A 21,933-nucleotide genomic window follows, 5' to 3' on the forward strand; every position below is an offset into this window, starting at 1 on the left:
TTGATAATACTCATGTGATAATAAGATGAACATATTTATTGATATAATTGAACTTATTATCATACATAGACGTATCATTCAATGTTTCCCTTATTGTTACAGTTTGGCATATATCCCCATCACATCATCTGATGAAGACACCTTATTTACACCGTGTTTTCTCCTTTCATAGATAATATGCTCAAAATCGTCCACGAGGTTTGCATAAACCGAAGTATCTTTATACATAAATCCCAAAATGATAGCCCAGCACGCACGAAAGTTCATATCTTATCATAAAATTAAACAACTGGATCATATTTCTTAAATAAACTATTTTTCGTAAACTTCTTTCTACTCCAACTATGTCTTCGTAAGCACGTATACGATGTTTTAATGTTAGGCAAAATCAAGACGAGAAAAGTGAAAAGTTATCGCTTCTTAGACACATTACACATTATGTTTTTTCACAACACAGATTTCAGAAAACAAGGTAAGATTCTAAAGAAAATAATCAGAACTAAAATAAATACAGTGTATCTAACTATACATCGACAAACACACACATTTGTATAAGAAATCAAGATATTATCATTGAAGAAAATAAAAGATGTATGGCTAACCATACAAAAGATGCTCAAAGCTGTAAAATATTATTGCAAGATGTCAACGGCAGCTGAAAAATGTAAAAGTAGGAAACAAGGGGAACTTGAATGAAGAAATTGCCACACAATTTAATTGCAGCTGTATATTATTATTTTGAGCAAAATAATTGTCAGCAAGAAATGAATATCGAAGCAATGATATGGGTTATGGTATTCTAACAAATTATGATCATTTCAGTTGTGATAAAGACTACAAATGAATTCGGTTCAAATAGAAAGTACCTTTTTTAAAATATTTTAAAAGAGAATGAAATTTATTTACAAAAATATCAAACTATTAAAATATTTTTCCTGCCCTTGAACCCTGAATTGTATTAATCATTTCAGCACAGTATACCATTAAAAGTATTCAAGGTATATGATAACAAAATATAATTTTGTTTTTGAAATGTCCCTGATTGATTAGTATTTAATTTAATTTCGTTTTGAAATTTGTTCGACTTCTAAAACGTCAGTAAACTACACTGGAACAAATATAGTTAATTTGTATTGGCTGTCAGTCACAACATGATGTTTTAGTGTTAAATGAACGGATGAAGATGGGTGTTAGTGAACTGTATGAAGCCTGGTAATAACAGTGTAAACTCGCTGTCTTGTGAGTTGTGTAGCGGTCACTCTGCTACTTACCTGGCTTAAGATCTGAAATACATCAACCATGTGTTATGCAAAATGGAGACTAAAAGGCAACGTTAGCTTTCTCTTGGTTGATTCATCTGTATCGGAAACCGTATGTGTTTTTTCCATTCCCTCCAGCCACGCAGAATTAATGTCCACAACCATTTTTCAAGTAAATGAAGAAGTCAGTATCAAACAGAAACTGATCCTGTAAATACGTGTCTGTGTTCCCAATAGCATACGAAGCATATAATGAGAGAGTGAATGAGTATGGTTTTACGCCGCTTTTAGCAATATTCCAGAAATGGGCTTCACATAGTATACCCATGTGGAGAACCGAACCCGGGTCTTAGGCGTTACGAGCGAACGCTTTAACCACTAGGCTACCCCATCATCCCTAATAAGAATATAACACCTCTTGTCATAAGTGTTGGTGTCATTGTCGTTTATGAATCTAGTCTTAATAAGAACATTAATTTGACGTCTTAATTTCTCTGCAAGGAAACTGGAAAGGTTTTTGAAAATACAAATAATAATAAAGGCGACAAAACCCTTTCCAATTTTCCGAAGAAATCTAAAAGCAGAGAACATTAAACGATTCCGGCTACATCATGAGCATCCGTTTATGAATCATTATCAAATATTGATGATGCCATATGTTCGCGAACAGGTTGGCGTATCCTGCCCTAACGGTGCAAAAGTGACAAGGAAGCTGTTGTTTTTGAACATACAAATAACAAGGAAGACAACTTACTATCAAAGTTAAGTCTAATGGTGGCATTACTCTCGCCCAATGCGTTTTTGGCTGTGACTTTGTAGTTTCCCGCATCTTGGGCCGACACTCCGTTGATCTCAAGTACAACAAAGTAGGTCTTCTTGTCTCTGGGCTGAGTCTTCAGATTGAAGCGGCCTGAAAAAAAGCAATAAAAGATTCAGCTGCTGAAACAATTATTTTAATAACTGAGCTGAGATTAACACCACTGTGAACAGAATATCAGTCATGTCTGACAAACCAAATATACTCAAGTCGAAAGTTGGATTCGAACGCAAGACCAGCGGATCTTGGCACAAATTACCGTGAGAACCATTCATGCCACCACAATCACTGAACGAGACACAAATCTGGTATTAATTATATATCTTGCAGCATTTTATACTTCAATAGAATAATCAGCAATACCTTCATAAAAATTGTTAAATTTGGATTGAGGTCGTTAACTACGGTTATAACGAACTCAAAGGGACCACTAAATTTAGATCGTTATAACCGTAGTTCGTTATAAGCATATATACAGCATCTATACAACAGATAGCCGGGACTAAAAAATACGTTCGTTACATCGGTCAGTTCGTTATAAGCATGTTCGTTATAACCGTAGTTTACATCAGTGTAAAACTCACCCCCTTGTTGGATGGGTGTGGCATCCCTAAACCAGCTGATGGCCGGGGCAGGGTCAGCCGTCAGAAGACACTCAAACAACAGCTTCTGTCCATTGTTCTCTTGTCTCGTCACTGGCTTCTGGGTGAAGTTGGGTGCAATTCCTTCTTGTCTACAACAAATTGTCTCAATATGTAAAAACATTGATGCTTCAAGTTTAGAAGAAGTTCAAATTTGCATTTATGTGTGTGGTTGATCAATTACAGAGCCTTATTTATATAAAACTTCTTAAAGACGCTGTTGTGTTGCCTTTTATCCTCTTTAACCATTTACATTACATTCCAAAAGAAACGAATTTTTTTCTTTTCTTGTCAAACTTCCATGCTTTATAAAACTACCACCTTCAATGAAATATTCACAATTTCAAAACTACTTAAAAACTGATATTTCATGTTCATGCAGAAACTATATTTCACGACATTTTCTGTTAACATCAAAACTATTAACTTTCAAATAAATAAAGCGACAAAACCCTTTCCATATCCAAAAGAAATCTCTGCATAAAGCAGAGTCGATTGTACGGTTCCGACTATATAATGAGCATGTGTTTATGAATCACTTTCAAATAGTAATGATACCAGGTGTTCGCAAAAAGGTGAGCGTATCCTGCCCCACCGGTGGCACCCGTCACAAACACACGCAAAGGCAAATCAAAGTTTATTTCTTAAACCGCGAAAATAAACGAATTATAATTGGAAAAGCGAACAAGGAAGAAACCCATCTATTGATGTTATTATACGATAATAACTATTTCTAAGCAGTCATTAGAATCATGTTAGGCCACACGTCCCTTATTCATAAGTCGATTCTAAGTCTTTTCTTCAAAGAAACACCCCCTAATTAGCTTTGCAACTGTTGGCTTCTTATTCTGAGAAGGTAGTCACTCATCCTGTCTTATCATACTGCATGAAATTACAGCTAGAAACGTCTACCCTTGATTTCGCAATAGGAACCCAACACACAATCACTCCAGGGGCTCAACATTGACGAATGTGTAAAGTAAAAACATAATTTGTGTAAAAAATGTTGTTTTACATTCTGAGGTCTAGATAAGATGAGTGGGGGATATCCTTACACCAAACACATGTAAACTTATTTTTGTAGAATATTCTGAAAGGCGGACATGACTGACTGAACACCTGGCGCTTTGAAGCTGGAGGAGGCTGGGTGATGAAACCGTGAATTGGTAGAGGCTGGGGATTAGTGGAGGGTAAGGATGAGTGGTGCTGAAATTTGGGGGGGGGGGGGGGGGGGGGGACTATAAGTGGACGCCAGTTGGGAAGCATCTTCGGGGACAGAGGAGATACCTGGGAATAAGTTGAGGTTGATGAGACAGAAGACCGTGAAGGTTGAAGGTTACCACATTCTTTGAAGTTTGAGGATGTGAATCGGTAATGTAATTTTTATTCAAGGATGAACGACAAATACGTACTGCTGCAACGTGCACATAATTGCACGCCTTCGTTAATACAAGAGGTTATGTTATCTTTCTTCTGGCAATAAGACTTTCGGACGTATGTCTCGCTGGGTGAGGTGAGGTGAAATTAGGTTTAACGTCGCGTCCAAGATAATGGCACTTATATAGCGACGTGCATGTACGTGTGTGTGTCTAATCCGGACTGATACCAATTAATAGTGCTAGCTAGATATACCATGCCGCAGTTTAACATGAATACCCCACTCAGACACAGTATACTGACTCCGAGGCGACCAGTCCTTGTTTTAGCCCCTTAATGCCGAGCGCGAGACAGGGTCACAACAAGTACCATCTTTTAACGTCTTTTTGTATGACGCGGCCGGTGATCGAACCCCGGACCTTCCGCTCTCCGGGCGGACGCTCTACCACTAGACCACGGAGGCAGTCTGTTTCGCTGGGGTTGCAAAGACCATGTACATGAGGGCACCTCATGTACCATTCTACCCATATCATCTGTGTAAAGATCAAAGTCCATGTACATTAACCATAGAAAACGTTCTTCGGCGGTAATTGATCTTTCAGTCAGTTTGAAGACATTCTCATAATGTGGCAAGTCCTAAAGTTTATCCTTGTCTCGTTGGTGGTAGCCAGAAGTATCCTATACCAGGAAGTTAACTACATCGCAGAAACAGGACCTGGTCCATGACATAGGAATTTCTCCGTCGAGTTGAAGGCAGCCGTTACCCTGAGGGCTGGGCCTCGACTCCAGTCACTGTTTGGCCATGATGTACACGAGTACAAGTAACCCTGAACATGTGGCCAGAAGATCAAGGTTAGAATTATAGGTCTTCAGCAACCCATAACGGGATTGGGTTGTCAGGCTTGCTGACTTGGTAAGGCATGTCCTCGATCCGAATTGCAAGGATTGATGCTCACGATGTCAATGACTGGATTGTCTGGTCCAGATTATTTACAGACTGCTGTCATATAGCAGGAATATTGCTGAGTGCGGCGTTTAACAACAAACAAACAAACACGATCCCAGACATACATGCTGTCAGTATGGAGTTATTCCATCACAAGCAAATGCACCACTTACCAGTGTTCTACGTCATGTACTATTCCAAATCATTAGAGTTGTTTATTATCATTATGGAACCTAATCACCAGCATACCGTTCAATTCGGTTCCAGCTTTATTCTTAATATTGGTTCCATTAAATAATCTTCAAAAAATATACACCCCATACAGTAAGTCCCTTTGCTGTGAACAAGTTAGACTGACATATAGTTTATGAACACAATACATTTCTCTCCTCTAAACTTAAAACAAATAATTTTAGAGCTGGCTAGAGCTGGTTAGAGTTGGCTAGAGCTGGCTAGACTTGGTTTTGTATATTTATCTTGATTGGTTTTGGTTTTATAAAACATTCCACAGTCATGGTGCAGCACTATGAATAAGTAACGTACTCCCTTCATTATCATCTCAGCAGTCTGAGTACTTATCTTAAACTATATTGGAGAAGAATATATTTATCAAATATAGATTTTACTTTACAACCATTGATCCATAAAATATTTTGAATGATTGACTCGCAATAAGCACTAACATTAATGGGTGTAAGATGACACGATCATTTGAATGATTGACTTGTAATAAGGCCTTACACTGGACAATTGCCACACCAGATGTAATCAAATTTCCATTCGTTTATTTACCTCCAGGCAGGTGCAGGGGGTTGTTTGACATTACACTAACAACAACTGTTTTAATTAAGTTATCCATGAAGCAAATGGCGATGCTGTCAACAGCACGAGGCGCTTTCATCAGTTTCAGTGACTACATAAATAAATTCGCTGTTGCTTTCTCAACAGGTACTCTTGCAAGACGTCATGATGGCATGTAAGCAAGGGGATCTGGACGCTGTCTACCTACACAAGCACGAATGGCTGCCCGTTGTCAAAGGAAGCAAAATTAAAACCTTTCTCTGATACTACGTTAATACTACATCTGTTTGTTCTTATCATTGATATAGGGTTATGTGGTCCTCGTTGTGCTTTGGTTGGTTGGTTGGTTGGTTTGTTGTTTTACGCCGCACTCCAGCTATAAGACGGCGGTCTGTAAATAATCGAGTCTGGACCAGACAATCCAGTGATTGACATCATGAGCATCGATCCACGCAATTGGGATCGATGACATGCATCAATCAAGTCAGCGAGCCTGACCACCCGATCCCGTTAGTCGCCTTTTACGACAAGCACAGTCGCCTTTTACGACAAGCATGGGTTGCTGAAGACCTATTCTACCCCGGATCTTCTTTGTGCTTTGAGGAGTGGATAGGCAGTTCAGTGGGTAAGTGTTCGCTCGTCAAACGGTTCGAGTCCCAAGAGAGTACACCATGCAAGAATCTTTGGTAATCTGTTGTGATATTGATGGATGATTGTTGAAGCTGACATCGTACTTTACAATCACTCTGCCTGTAGTTTCTCCACACTTATTGGAAGAAGATTACGATAATAGAAGATACGTTCTTATTTGTTTCCAGTTCGAACACAGCGTTGTGGTACAATTTCCTTCGAAATAGGCAGAATTGACAATGAATGCATTGTACCCTGCATTTCCCACACTGTCATATTAAATGGATCTAGATCTAGTTCCATTTTGAAATACGACATGAAGATGAATATACATGTGTCACTATCTTGACTGAGAACAATTTACATGCAAAACCTGGTAAATATATAATAAAATAGATTCTATTCATAATTGATTTCCTGATACATGGGTAGATTTCCCCCAACAGTCCATAATTTAATTATACTGGCTGTGTTTATCACAAACGGGATCTTCCACACAAAACATAAGAAGTTTGTTTGTGACGCTTGTGTAAAGCATTCCAACCCAAAGTATTTTAAACTTCTCATTACAATCACGTCAAGTAAATTAGACGATCTTGACATCATGCGAACTAGATTTAAACATTGAGATAACTAGTGGGTGTGTCTTCTAACTTCAGGTACCCCGCAGTGAGACAGACACGGTGGCTATTTAAACCAACCATATTTCGCTTTTGAGGTGTTAATGGTTTTCATTCGGCGATATCGCGCTTATTTACAAGATGACCATACAACGATGGAGATTAGATAAAGTAGAACATCCATGACACTGACAGAAGCTGTGTCTGAACCAGAAACACAGGATGCCCTGTTTAAGGAAGTGGTGGGATTCTGTGAGAGAGCGGGAGATTCCTAGACAGGTGCTTATGGTGTGATAACACTGTTCACATTGATAACATTGATAACTGGCAATACGGGTCACTGCCAGATCTTGGAACTACTTGGGAATTGGTTCGTTCAATAGTGCTGATAACGTTGATGGATTTCAGTAATTTAACGAAATCTTGATTTATATGATTAACAGTGCATTATAAAAATAGATCTTACGACAAAACTGACTAAACCTCCTTTTCGACATGTTGGAAATTAATGTAAATACTCTCCGTCTCCGTCTCTTTCTCCGTCCCTCTCTCTCTCCTTCTCCCTCTACCTCTCTCTCTCTCTACCTCCCTCTCCCTATCTACCTCCCTCTCTCTCTCCCTCTCTCTCTCTCCTTCTCTACCTCCCTCTCCCTCTCTACCTCTCTCTCTCCCTCTCTCTCTCCCTCTCTCTCCCTCTCTCTCTCTCTCCTTCTCTACCTCCCTCTCCCTCTCTACCTCTCTCTCCCTCTCTATCTACCTCTCTCTCTCTACCTCTCTCTCTCCCTCTCTCCCCCCCCCCCCCCCCTCTCTCTCTCTCTCTCTCTACCTCTCTCTCTCCCTCTCAATCTGTCTATGTATGTGTGAGTTATACCACAGTGTATCGGCTTAATGAGGGAGGAAAGCCAGAAGGGATGCCGGTCTAACACATTGACAACTTCGGTGAAACTCACGTACACGGGTATGGTGCTGACAAACCAAGAAACATAATCATGTAAAAAGCGGATGGCGTCTTTGTGATGACATCAAATGCTCGTATCTCACATCACCGAGAGATACACAGTAACACCAGTGCATTCACTCAGTTGTTTCTTCACATGCATTGTCTTAGTCGGAAACGTTCAAGATATGTAGAATCAGCGCAACACATATTATTTCCCTTTTCCCATCTGGAAAACACGTATAAAAACCATATGGCGATGTTTAACGAGAGGAACAACTAGGATATTGCATGCCTGTGCAGTAATAAAGAAGGGTTAACAGACCCTGGCGCGTGTCACATGACCTGGTTGTCCGCGAGGGAATAACTCATTTCCTGTAATTTTAGAACCTAAGACATGTTTTGAAACGTCTCTCTTGTCGATCGGAATATCAGAGCAATGCCCAATATCAGTAACCTTAAAGCCCTATGGTTATATTTATTATCTTAAGATTTTGTGTGATTTTATTAGCTTAATATATATTATTTCTTTTCTCTACATTCCTTGCCCTTAAACTGCCCTACTTAAATATGTATGTACTGTGCTAACATTATGCTAATAATCAATCGCTTGGCCGTATGGTCATACTGAATATTTATGCCTTGAATTATGTGTTGGTATTTATTACCGTAACAATATGCTATGTCATCCTCTCGATGTTTTGCTAATACTCACCCACTTAATGATATATATATGATGTTCTCCCTACTCTTAATGTTATGTTGATATTCATCCTCTTAATGTTATGTTGATATTCACTCTCTTAATGTTATGTTGATATTCATCTTCTTAATGTTATGTTGATATTCATCCTCTTAATGTTATGTTGATATTCATCCTCTTAATGTTATGTTGATATTCATCATCTGAATGTTATGTTGATATTCATCCTCTTAATGTTATGTTGATATTCATCCTCTTAATGTTATGATGTTCTCCCTACTCTTAATGTTATGTTGATATTCATCCTCTTAATGTTATGTTGATATTCACTCTCTTAATGTTATGTTGATATTCATCTTCTTAATGTTATGTTGATATTCATCCTCTTAATGTTATGTTGATATTCATCCTCTTAATGTTATCTTGATATTCATCATCTGAATGTTATGTTGATATTCATCCTCTTAATGTTATGTTGATATTCGTCCTCTTAATGTTAAGATGATGTCCCTACCCTTATTGTTATGTTGATATTCTTCCTCCCTAATGTTATACTGACATTCATCCTCTTAATGCTATATTGATATTCACTCTCTTAATGTTATGTTAATGTTCATCCTCTCAATGCTATATTAATATTCACTCTCTTAATGTTATGTTGATATTCATCTTCTTAATGTTATGTTGATATTCATCTTCTTAATGTTATGTTGATATTCATCCTCTTAATGTTATGTTGATATTCATCCTCCCTAATGTCATACTGACATTCATCCTCTTAATGCTATATTAATATTCACTCTCTTAATGTTATGTTAATGTTCCTCCTCTTAATGTTATGTTGATATTAATCCTTTTAATGTTATGTTGATGTTCATCCACTTAATGTTATGTTGATATTCATCCTCTTATTGCTATATTCATATTCACTCTCTTAATGTTATGTTGATATTCATCCACTTAATGTTATGTTGATATTCATCCTCTTAATGCCACGTTAATATTCACCCACTTAATGTTATGTCTATTTTCATTCCCTAAACCATGTACTTGCAAGCAAGGCAACACCTCTAATCTGCTGTGGCACTGTAGTCAAATGCACCACCCCCATCCCACCAAGTACATGAACCCCCACCCATCCCCATTTAAAGTTATAGCCATTTCAAACACCATAAAAAATATACACCTTATACCCAGTCCCCTAACGAATAGACACCTTCATTGCACACAGAGGTAAAGCATGTGTTATAGCCCGACCCTGCTGTAGGGATGAGCGACGCTACAATCAACATATTCCAGCTTAAGCATGTGCTATATTCTACTCCTGCTGTGGTGTGAGCGACATCTATACAATAACTGCACCTGGTGCATGCACACAGAGCGACCTCAGCTGTAGAGTAATTACCCTCCCTCCCCACCCCTCCCCCAATGAAAGCCTCGGTGTAGCAGCCTGACAGTCGGAGGCAGCTTACCGTAGAAGGGAAGGGGATACGTGATAGTACAACACATGGCTGTCTACTGCCCGCGCATGCCGGGGCCGCACATAATCTGCACAGGATTACTGGAGTATAATCACCACTACAACTTAAGACTGGGAGCCTTTTTTGTGCAGAAAAAAATCTAAAATTGTAGATACTGAGGTCATGCTGGTGAAGGAAGTGGAAGACGATATGTCCGGAGACGTAAACAGTGGTTTATGCTTCAAAGTTAAAAAACATGTTAAACCGCTTGTAATCTTTCAACTATCCGACAACCATTGAGAAAACACCGTTTTTGTGTTTTGGGTAATATTGGTTTATACAGGTAAAGATTACATGTCGGATAGTTTGTGATATATGTGCATTTTTTTTTCAGCGATGACCTTCTGAGATGTCTTTGGGATGGCCCCTCGTAGATTAAACAAACATATTGTTTTTCTTGTATTACATCCAATCAAAACGGACAATAAGCAGATGTGCGGGGCGACCAGTAGGGGGTCAGTTCATAGCAGGTGCAGAACATATTGAACTAAGGACCCCCTGGGTTGTTCCTCAGTAAGGTAACTGCCGTGAGGTACACCGCAACAAAAAAATACATGCATGTGCATATAATTCTACATACTTCACCTCTATGCAGGGAAATATGTGCAATAGTATTCTGTATCAGCTCACAATGCACTTATGTACCTTATGAGGTATATGCACGCCAACAGTACGTGTGCAGAAAGCAATATGCAAGAGGTTCGGGCGAGAACCCCACATAGTTATTGCAAGGCGGTCAAATGAGGTACTGATTGATGACAATGAATGTTGCGTGATATATACACAGGTATGAATATGAAAAGAAAACGGAAGTACACATAACCTTTCTTGAGCTAAGACTTTACGGTCTTTTATGATGACAGCGTGCAACTATGCCAATAAAATAGTAAAGAGTGAAAAGCGACTTACTGTTTTTGTTGTCCAGCTGAAAAATAAAGAAGATACCGTTTTAGTAAAATCAACAAATTTGAATCTTTTTATCGAAATTTATAATGTAATTTCACATAAACATTCACGAGTAAATAGCACAATGGATCAAATTTACGATAAATTACCAATGATAATAAAATTCGTTCATGCAGGAAACAGATAATTTGAGAACTCAACTGTATCATACGTGGAAATGCTACACGTGCAACCTTCGCAAATAAACATTGACCTTCCAGCCAATGACAAACATTTTAAAATAATTCACAAGGATTGTTGAATGAATACATTTCGGTTTATAAATTCACCATGGTATAGGAGAAATGAATTCGTTTATTGGATTCGTACATTCTGATGACAGGTGTCGTGTGACCTGATGTTACTCTCTAATGCTTTTATCTTCATGTAATTCAGTAATTTATCACCACGTAATGTTTTTTTCACCAGGCAAGCAGAGCGATAACTCATTGCTATACCGTCTGAATTTCCAGTGCTCAATCACAACTGTCAAAGAGAGGGATAAACTTAAAGTGTGTTATAAATGCTACTCAAAAATGATTTCAATGTAGGTGATTGAGCCTCCCAAACCTGTTTAAACCATCAGTTTTTACTCATTTTATTGCAAGAACCATCAGGTTTACACCATCTCAAATACACATGTAATATAAGCCTTGCTCCAATTCTGTAGAAAGAAATTCTGAAAAAAAAGTCCACGGATGTGTAGTAAATCTATCCTTCTAATAGGCAAGTCTAGATATGTGGACAGTAAGGACTCCAGTCTCTTATAGGGACAACTTTGTCTTATTATTTACATAATCTAGAAATTATGACTTAAACTAATAAATATTGCTTTAGAGACTTGTGCAAGTTAATGTTATATCTGTTATACCTGTCCTTTAAAGTCAAGAGTATTTTAGAGTCAAGTGAAGGTTTTGATTTTTAGCAGGCTTTCAGATTTAATACACCCACATACAGGTGTTTCGTCTTGCAATCTTAATGCTCTCTTTAATCCGACTGCAAAGAATAATTGTATACGGTTAATGTATATGTTTGTGAGGAGTTTGTTTGACTTGCCAAGTGTTGGAAAACGCTCAAACCGTCATAATCGAACATTCAGATATAGAAGATGTCAAGTACTACTTAAATTAAAGCGACAAACCCCTTTCCATGTCCACAAGAAATCGCTGCTAAAAGCAGTTGATTGGACGATTCTGACTGGATCGTGAACATGTGTTTATGAATCACTAGCAAACAGTGATGACACCAGGTGTTCATTAAAAAAGATTCTGAATGCACAAAAACAATACTTTTGTTTTTTCCTAATCATTAACGATTTATATCAGATGGAGCAAATTATAAAATCATTTTAACCCATAATAAAACAGTCTTGATTCGACCAGACTATCGAGATGTTTGACTCCAGACGAAGGGTTAACCTCATTGGTTGAGTGTAAATGCCTCTGGTGTTCTGGTAACCTTCAGGCAGTTAGTGTAAATACACTAAGAGTACCGAGGATCTCTGTATCCTGTCAGAGGAACAGGTGCCCCTTTAAACAATGTGTACTTTTCACTAACAATTGAGTTTTCATGGATCTGGTTTGTTTATTCTTTCACCGGCTATGTTCTGGAAAATGAGACGGTAGTTTCTTCCGCGTACTTAGCATTGCGCAACAGGTGCCCCTAAGCCGAGCCTTTGTAATAACACATGCGGCCATCTTTTGATCTCAAATATACAAGCGCGTTGCATATCTTACATACAATTCATCTTTACTGAGCAAAAAATGTTTAGTAAAGAAATGCATTCTTAAATGATATATATCTGATAACAATTGCATGATGCTGATAAGCTACAAGGAGGTGTTAATGTGTATCCGTGATCGAATATTCTTTTACGCCGTTTCGGAGGATTTAGAATTGAATATGTCAATAAGTAAAAACAAATATCATGAAAATATATATAACTGGCAATATGAGTTATACCGTACACTGTAAACATCATATGCATCTTAAAGGAAATATACAATAACTTAAAAAAATCTGACTAAAAAGGACAGTGCATCATTAGTTTGGAATAAATATATTCCCAACCAAAATCTATGTAAGTGTAAGACGTGTGTATTTTTCATTTTCCTAAAAGAGTGAACGACGTCGTCCCAGTTTCCAAATTTCCGTTTTAACAAATTCGTAATGGGTAATGTCCTTATATGTACATGGATTTCCTGAACAGTAATCGTCTAGAGGTTGGGTGTTCGGATTTGCAGGGTCCGTACTAATGAGGTTTGGCTTTATAATACGTAGTTGTCTGTCCACCGACATTGTCAGCATAAACCTACACTGTGTATCGCCTATATAATGACATTATACCCATTTTAGGAATCGAACCCTGGCCTTCGGCGTGACGAGCGAACACGTTAACCACGAGGCTACTCCATCGCCCCATATTTAGGCAGCTACTGTATGGATGTAATGACTTGTGTATACAAACAACATAGAAATACTGACATCATTTATCAGCAGGGGTCAGTATATGGGTGGTGGGCGATGCTGCCATCTATCTTCCTGTCGGGAGCATCGACACGGAGATAACGTCCAGCTCAAACTCCTCCACATGGTCGAGCCATCATCATAAATAATAGCAGCACTGAATTATACACTGTGCGGAGCTTGTCCAAAAATCCACTTGCCAATCCGTTTGAGAATTCAAGCTATGTACGAGCTTGTTCCAGGGCTATCGTTGTAAAGATTTATCGAGACGTGGTGGGTCTGCAAGACTGCTTTCTCCGATACACGTTTATCAAACGCCTTCGCATTTTCCTAAGTGGTTGAACGTGTAAAATGATCGTCTTGTCATCCCAAATTTACACGTGCGCCATATTGAAATATTTTACTTTCGCGAAACGAAAACGTCCTGTGCGGTATGTGTACAGTTTTCCGCCACGGCATCACGGTGTAGGACACTTGTAATCACTTCACCTGCATTAAATACACTGACATATGTTTGGTCTTGTTAGGCTGGAAGATATGCTTGCTTGTAATTAGGATGTAGAGGTATAACTGGCACTGATTAATATGTGACGTAGGGTTTGTTGGAACATGATACGTTGAATGACTCGAGGGCGCTGAGCTAGCGTTACATAGCACTGCCATTATTAACATATGGTGCTTGTGAAACCAAGACTAAAATTCAGCTAGTATGTTGATTTCGTGAAATGGAGTTTGGGTGACCCAAGGTGCTGTTCCTAACACTGGCTTTTTGTCACTGACAACATCACTGTCATGAACTATATGCAATAGCCACTTGTGTACACAATTAAGCTTTAACTTATGAACTTAGACCGAACAGGCTTACGTTTCTGTTTGTCGCGATTTAACATTATGTTTACAATTTACAACGCGTGTAAACATGACCTTGACCATGTTTCAACATAAGAATGACCTTCACCTAATTGTATTATCAAGTTCTGTTTCTCAAGTCACCCAACCAAATGTCATATCAAAAACAAGTCTACGTATATATAATTAATTCCATTCCTGGACACACAAATCAAAGGTTATGGAAACATCAGCCACGTTTTATTATTCTAAATAACAGGTTACATTTCTTGCCTTTGCATGTGTTTGTGACGGGTGCCACCTTTTCGCAACACCTGGTATCATCATTATTTGATAATAATTCATAAACACTCCGTATGATACAGTCGGAATCGCACAAAGGACTCAAGGCAAAGATTTCTTATGATTATGGAAAGGGTTTTGTTGCTTGCATTTATTTGAAGGACAGTCCACACAGATGCGGTCGTAAGATTCAGATTAGTCCTGCACCATGACCGTGGAATATATTTATTTTATGAAAAAATTATAATCTAGAAATGCATACAAAAGCAAGTCTAGCCAGCTCAAGCTAGCTCTATTCCATTTTTAGAGTCAAGAAGGATATTGTGTAATATAAGATTTCAGAGACTAAATGCTAGTCTATATTCAGATCAGAGCCCAATTTTCCACCCAACACTGACAGCAGGCGCTTGGTACATCACTTAAATGGTTACGACCCGTTTTTTATCGATATTCTTCAAAACACAAGTCCCAGGACACTGCTTACACGACAAGGGACGAAGCAGTCCAACATATATTTCGGCAGTTTCTTTAGTTCAAAGGTTCGAAAGAGAGTCTGAACTGATTGACCTTGGAGGGTCCAGAATCTACTCAAGGTCAAGGACACATTGTCTATTGAATACAGGAATCGGTTGCCTGGGTGATCTGATGGCCTTGATAGAGCACGTAATGTTCTTGGCAAGAAATCCAGGTTCATTTCATTCATTTCATTTCATCGCTCACATCTTTTGGAACATGTACAATATGTGCTTGAATATTGAAAGATTAATTCTGTTGACACAGCTTACACACGTTTGTCATAGAATTTAGTATATTGATATCCTTCATTGTGTAAAATAATGACTTTTTGTTGGGACAATGCGTGTCTTGCCAAAACGCAGTATGAAAACCTTTTTGGCCAATTTTCAAGGTCACAGATATTTTGTTAATCACTACGCTGAGCTCTGTCTGGGCACATGCCGTTGATGATGTGTAGATCCTACAATATACAACACACCTGCATCAACCATCCTTAGTGTTGTGAGACCCTAGCTCATAATTCCATATTGGGCGTGGTATATGTTTATGTTTCCATGAGTAAACACAGTTAGTTATTCAATAAACCTGCTCCGAGGGACTAAATTGCTGTTTATTATAAAAGTGCAAGGTTGATGAAACAGAAAAATATGCTTCCTATTAAGTTAGGTTCCTATAAATCTGCGCCATAGTCAGAGCAGACGGTATCCGGCTAAAAACACCGTACCAGAGCCGGCAGACGATACTAAAAACAATTCGCCACAGGAATTTGTGCAGCGTCATAAAAAATACAGCTGTTGTTGGCAAAAAGCCAAATTATCATGTATATAATTTTTTTACCCTCATGGAATAACGTCAGATAACGCAGTCTTGCAATTAACATGAAGCATATCTCTCTATCATATTTGGCGGTATTGCTTGGGGCGATAACATGGATGCGCACCGAAGCGAATTTTATCTTCTGATTCATTTCCGGTGAACGTAAGACCTCCATTATCCGCTTAAGATGATTAATTCAGTTTGCACGAGAAACACCCCAGTTTTTTTTCTGTATATTTAAACCGAGGCCCTGTTCCACAAAGCGACCTTAGGACAAAGACGTCCCTGCACTTTAACGCTGACTTACGACAGTCGTAACGCTAAGATCGCTTTGTGGAACGGGCCCAAGGCAGTATGATAATCAGCACATACACAAGGCGTCTATCACCCAACACCATCGTACTCCAAACAGGGATGACGTTAGTGTGACAGAAGGTGTGCAACGTTGGCGACGTTCCTAACAGCGTGCTGTTGATTCACTTCTACAGATTGCTGTAAATCTATATTTCAGTTAATCGTGATTCCTTCTGGTTTATACACGTCAGTTAACTCCGTTTACAACAGCACTGTGACGTGAACTGGTTTCAATACTATATTTTTTTTGCATACGTCTAGATCGTTGATAATCTTACCTGACCCTGCTGGTCTAAGTTTTGCACTGCTATTCGGTAGACGTAATCAACGATAATCAACGATCATCAACGATCATCAACGATCATCAACGATAATCAACGATCATCAACGATCATCAACGATCATCAACGATAATCAACGATCATCAAAGATAATCAACGATCATCAACGCGACGATCACGACTTCTGTTCTAACGTCTGTGACACAAATATGTCATTATGGATATTTTATGATAAATTATGTCATCTGGGAGCAGCTTGACAGCGTTTTGGTGGAAGAAGGAAACCAATCGAGCCAAAGGAAATAATCCAAATTATTTCAATAAACATAAGAAATCTATATGTACAATTCCAACTATATCATATGCATATGTTAATGAATCACTATCAATTGGTGATGACACCAGGCGTTCGCGTAAAGATGAGCGTATTCTGCCCCATCGGTGACACCCATCCCAAACACACGCAAAGGCAAGTTAAGTGTTCACCTATAAAAACACGGGAACATGATACAAGTCAAAATAGGGAATTGCATCGGATTTCATTTTTGTCACTGATGCGTCAAACTTTGAAATGTCCTCCACGTTTTGAAAGCTTTACTTGAGCATTGAATGTTGAAACCCTGATCAAACATCTTTTGAGCAAGAGTCGTATGACGCTCGTATGAACATAACCTTAGGATTCTTGATAAATAAATACATAAATATAAGGACCGAAATACAGCTCGATATAACAGGACCTCCTTTCTATTGTCGCACTGCCTTTATAACGGCGATCCTCAGAAGATGGTATGTTTGGTATTTTGTTTGTTTGTTGTTTAACGCCGCACTCAGCAATATTCCAGCTATATGACGGCGGTAAGTAAATCATCGAGTTTGGACCAGATAATCCAGTCATTGATATCATGAGCATCGATCCACGCAATTGGTATACGATGACATACATGAGCCAAGTCAGCGAGCCTGACCTCCCGATTTCGTTAGTCGCCTCTTACGACAAGCATAGTCGATGTTTTGTATTAATGTGATAGAAGCACATGCATATCATCCGCCGCACGACACTCGTAAACCTTACAACCGTGGTTCCACGATTTCATGAGACTAGCCTGTCAAGAGTGATGTGAAAAAACCCACAAAATGCCTTACCGCTGAAATTCAGGTTTATGGAAGCCGAAACTTCTCCCAGTCTGTTCTTGGCTACAACCTTGTAGGTACCGGCATCTCCTTGTGTCACGTTCACTATTTCCATAATCACTTTGAATGCACTTCCACCGGCGGGGTCTACCCGCATTTTAATCCTGTCTGACCCGGTAATAGCTGTAGTTCCCCGAAACCAGGAGATGTCCGGTTTGGGAGAAGCTTCAAGGGCGCACTCGAATATAAGTCGTTGTCCATTGTCCGCCTGTCGCAGTGACGGTTTCTGAGTGAAGCGGGGGGCCACATCGTCTCCCACCCCCATGATGATATCGCCCGCTAGCTACCTGCAATCAAAAGGACACGGTCAATGCAAGAGAAAAGCCAGTCTGGATTATCTGCCGAAACGGATTCCACGTGGCGTTAGGGGCAAATAGCTGTGGAAGTTATACGAATGAACCATGAAAATCAGTGTTCGCGAAAAGGGTTAGCATGTCCTGTCCTACCGGTAACACCGGTATGCACACAGTCTGCATAAAGAGGTAAGTACGTATTGCCTGATGCAGCACAGCAGTACTCCTGCCATGCGACGCCAGCCTGAAGAAAAGATTAGTTAAGTTGGGAATATTTCCCACTACATGGGATATGAAGAGGTTAATATTGCTGTTTATTACCATATCAAACTAAACTATTCGTAAAGAGCGTGAACATCAAGGTTTCTTCCCACCTTATGTTGATGTTCTAAGAGGATTTCCACCTCATATATGTTTATGAAGAAGGTTAAAATTAAATTAAATTAAATTAAGAATTTGTCTAGCGCATTTTCCAATTACACAGCGCTCAAAGGCGCTTAGACCATGACTGGTCTTGTCAAACGCTCTCTTGAAAGGATAGGTCTTTTTAAAGTTTGTCAGATTTTCTGTTTCCCGGATTTCTAGTGGTAGTTTGTTCCATAGCAATGGGCCAGCATGTCGACATGTTCTATCGTACGTGACTTTGGCACCACTAGAGGGTGTTGATCTTTTGATCGGAGCGAAGATAGTATAGGTAAACCCCACTAGTCCTACATAAGACACACTCCTATGAGGTTAGGTGTTGACCACAGCGTTCCCGAACACAGACACCATGATGGTGATTGTGAACATTGACTTATACCACAATGATAAATATTTCCATAAGGTACGATAATGAAATATCTACCTAATGTCATTAAAGATTCAACACACTCTGAACAGCATGGTCTAGAACAACTTCTTTTCTAAATTTGTGAAAACTAAAACACATGGACGTGTGATGAAGGTTGCACACAAAGGAAACGTGGTAAGAGATATCTTAGTTATGTTCTTTGTCTTATATTTGTGAGACCTGTAGCAGGTCAACAGAAAGGTCAAGTGACAGATGGACATGCTTGGTGGGAGCAATGTCAAGGGCATTTACCACGGAATCACCACGTGTGGCGACTTGTACTAGATAAAAGAACTTGTATATCCACAGAACTATCTTCATACCAACTTCTAAATGCCACTTAAAGAAGTCATCCTTGGATGAAGATGCTAAGTTCGGAGATCAAGAACAATAGTCACAGCTCTATACTGCTACTACTACGACCACTACTGCTACTACTACTACCACTACTACTTCTACTACTACTGCTACCACTACTACTTCTATCACCACCATCAGTACTACTACTACTACTGCTACTACTACTACTACTACTATCACCACCACTACTACTACTACTATTGCTACTTCTACTACTACTACCACTACCACTACTACTACTATCACCACCACCACTGCTACTACTACTACTATTGCTACTACAACTACTACTATCACCACCACTACTACTACTACTATTGCTACTACTACTACTACTACTACTACTTCTACTACTACTACTACTACCACAAAACAATTTCCATACATATAAGAAAGAGCGTCCATTGTACGATTGAGACTATACTATAAGCATGATATCATAAAGTGACCAAGTGTTCGCGTAATAGACAATGTTTTAAGTAATAATACGATCGTCATCGCATCAAGACCATGTCCGGTTAGAGTGTTTTGATGATAAACCCAAATGATTGAAATCCACTGGCAATAAAACGCCCTATAATAATGCAAAATAGAAGGGCACTTATTTTAGCTTGGAAATTATCCAGATCAGTTGATGTTTTCAAACGTATTCCTCATCGGGCAATTACACATGACTGAGTGAGTTTGGTCCAACAATATCACTGCGGGGGACACCAGAAATGGGCTTCACACATTGTACCCATGTCGGAAATCGAACCCGGGTCTTCGGCGTGACGAGCGAACGCCTTAACCACTAGGCTACCCGACCGCCCCCTTACACATGAGTGGATATTTAAGGTTGAACCAGTCTCCTGAAGGAAGCTCAGAACTGTCCCTGCAATCATCCAAACTACCGCAGGTACACCCAAAACTAGCAAAGTGACTGACATTTATACCAATTCTCCTCGAAACCCGCATATTAAACTGGCGGCTGATCCGACACAAACGCCTTATTGATTGTATTCACGGACAGATACGTCTTGTTTTATTTACCATCAATTGTTCTCATCCCGCCACACAGCCATTCCGGAAAACTCGGGTAATTGAAATATGGACAACGGTAGACGTCTTTCCAATAGAATCACCAATTTAGACGCTCCCATACCAGCCATTAGACAAACTTCGAACCCAAAACGATTAAAACTGTTAGTTAAGAAGAGCCTGTCGGCCAATGTTTGGGTGTTGCCTCCAAGTTAAGATTTAAACGCACATATTTGAGCCTGCAGCTGCGGAAATGGCGTCATTCATTCATAACTTCCCAAGTCCAACAGATATAACATACTTGACGTCAAGTGCACGTGCACCCATTACGTTCATATATTACCGATAAACAACAAGGGGAATGAAAGAGTTAAAAACATAGATAATAAATTGGATCAGAATGATCAGAATTATATGTTTATTTCCCCCGATGAAACAAATATCCCTTCAGTGGGACGAGACTATGGGAACAAGAAGCGTGCCATCATCCATTATCCAAACTGGCAGTGACCTTGGAAACTTTCCAAATAGCCCCAATTAAACTGTGGTTTGTGTATTTATGAGATTGCCCGTCACATAGATATATTTTAACGCTATTTAATGATGCTCTCTTGAAGTATATGCTTGAACACACGGATCTGCTTTACGTCTGATCGGGATCTTTCAGTATAGTAATACCTTCTGAAAGCTTTTCAGTGGCTTGCATTCATCAAAGTGAAAAAATAATCATGTTTATTGAGAAGATATCACATGCATATGGCAAAATGTTCTAAAATACATCACTGTTTTATATTTCGCCCTATGAAACAAAATTACAGACTTTTACTTACATTTCTTAAAACAAAATGGCGCTCTCAAAAGAGCTGACTCAGCTAACGCCATAACGTGCAAGGTTTATTAGAAGGTAAGTCTTTAACTGTATTTTGATGCAACGGTTTGAAAAACGCTTGTCAGGACTATTTGTAAGTATCCAATTTTACTATATGTTATCAGCTTGATGCAATCATTCAACATGACCGACTTTCGCTGCAAATTTTCACCGGCAGAGTAACCAGAGCAATGGAGGCAATGGATCTGATAAACGGAAGACGATATTTCAACTCAACGTTAACAATATCTTCCGATGATGAAACATGGCAGCCTGTTTGATACCGCGAGGATGGTTTATGCATCGGCTAGAGACATGCCTCGAGCTAGATGTACAAGAACCGAAGACTTATCGTATAAGAACCACGAAATGCCAGTCGAGGCTTTCGTACGATGACTTTATTTGTTCAGAGCGGTACCGGCTGAGGTAGAAAGCGCTAACTCGGCAAACAACGAAGCAGCCGCCGACTAATTTGGCGGGGGATTGGGAAAGGGAGTCGTCTGCTTGCAGTATCGTCTGCTGCATCACCAGCGAAGAGCTGAAGCGAGTGCTGACTCTCGTGTTCTGCCAAAAACCTCAGGAATGTTACTGAAACCACCATAGCTGGAG

At 39.2% G+C, this 21,933-nt stretch overlaps 1 protein-coding gene across 7 annotated transcripts in view; it reads right to left on the reverse strand.

Annotated features, from left to right (window-relative positions):
* The window catches only part of LOC124138180 (twitchin-like), a 180,961-nt gene that overhangs the window by 135,965 nt on the left and 23,063 nt on the right, over nt 1-21,933 (reverse strand). For 4 of the 7 annotated variants that reach the window (XM_048386199.1, XM_048386198.1, XM_048386196.1 and 1 more), the window contains exons 2-6: nt 17,904-18,238; nt 11,161-11,176; nt 2,661-2,809; nt 2,014-2,169; nt 1,272-1,283 (exon numbers count right to left, since the gene is read on the reverse strand). In XM_048386199.1, coding sequence (XP_048242156.1) covers nt 1,272-1,283; nt 2,014-2,169; nt 2,661-2,809; nt 11,161-11,176; nt 17,904-18,216 — 646 coding nt within the window. In that variant the 5' untranslated portion in view covers nt 18,217-18,238. The remainder of the gene's footprint in view (nt 1-1,271; nt 1,284-2,013; nt 2,170-2,660; nt 2,810-11,160; nt 11,177-17,903; nt 18,239-21,933) is intronic. The other 3 variants (XM_048386202.1, XM_048386201.1, XM_048386197.1) reach the window with 1 other exon arrangement.

This window comes from Haliotis rufescens, unplaced genomic scaffold, assembly GCF_023055435.1.
Source record: "Haliotis rufescens isolate VD_foot unplaced genomic scaffold, xgHalRufe1.0.p SCAF_6, whole genome shotgun sequence".
Classification (NCBI taxonomy): Eukaryota; Metazoa; Mollusca; class Gastropoda; order Lepetellida; family Haliotidae; genus Haliotis; species Haliotis rufescens.